Source organism: Cystoisospora suis (assembly GCF_002600585.1).
Source record: "Cystoisospora suis strain Wien I chromosome Unknown contig_3385, whole genome shotgun sequence".
Lineage (NCBI taxonomy): Eukaryota > Apicomplexa > Conoidasida > Eucoccidiorida > Sarcocystidae > Cystoisospora > Cystoisospora suis.
In genome coordinates this window covers 1-518 of record NW_027156180.1, presented here as the reverse complement: position 1 = coordinate 518, position 518 = coordinate 1, and the positions used below count along the sequence as shown (strand labels likewise).

At 48.6% G+C, this 518-nt stretch overlaps 1 protein-coding gene across 1 annotated transcript; it reads left to right on the top strand.

Moving 5' to 3' along the window:
- Positions 1–13: 13 nt before the first annotated feature.
- On the top strand, positions 14–513 carry CSUI_006643 (uncharacterized protein; the record flags this gene model as incomplete). Its single annotated transcript, XM_068066797.1, has 1 exon — positions 14–513. A coding segment is annotated over exon 1 (393 nt), but the record flags the coding sequence as incomplete, so codon positions are not given.
- Between the last annotated feature and the right edge of the window lie 5 nt (positions 514–518).

Sequence of the window (518 nt, the reverse complement as noted above, 5' to 3'; positions counted from 1 at the left end):
TCTTATTCTTCTTCTTCTTATCGCCCGTCACGCTATTCGTCAGATCCTAAGAAAAGTTCCTCTTCCTCCAATCTTCATCATAGGCGTAAAGCTGGGAAAGACTCTTCTTCTCCCCCCCCTATGATCCCACGTTTAGGAGGTCCGTCAAATGGATTCATGTTAGAGAAAGAAGTGTATGAATACATCCCCGATCCAGCCTTGTCTTTAGCTCCACAAGATTCCGAATCTTCGCTATCTGTAGGTTCTTCTTCTTCGACTACTTCTGGTCCTCTCGCCTCGCATCATCTGCATAGACCGTCGGGGATGCGAACGAAGAGCGTAGATATCGATGACGATCCGATAGAGGCAGGGGTTGCCTATGAAACCTTCCGAGGGAAGACCTATAAGACAACGCAGTTCGATAAAGGATTCACAAAGCAGCCGACCACGAGGAGAAGAAAGACCATGAGAGATTTCGAGACGTCTATCTATCAAGATTTCGACCACACAGGGACGCATCCAGCAGCAGCAGGGGGGGG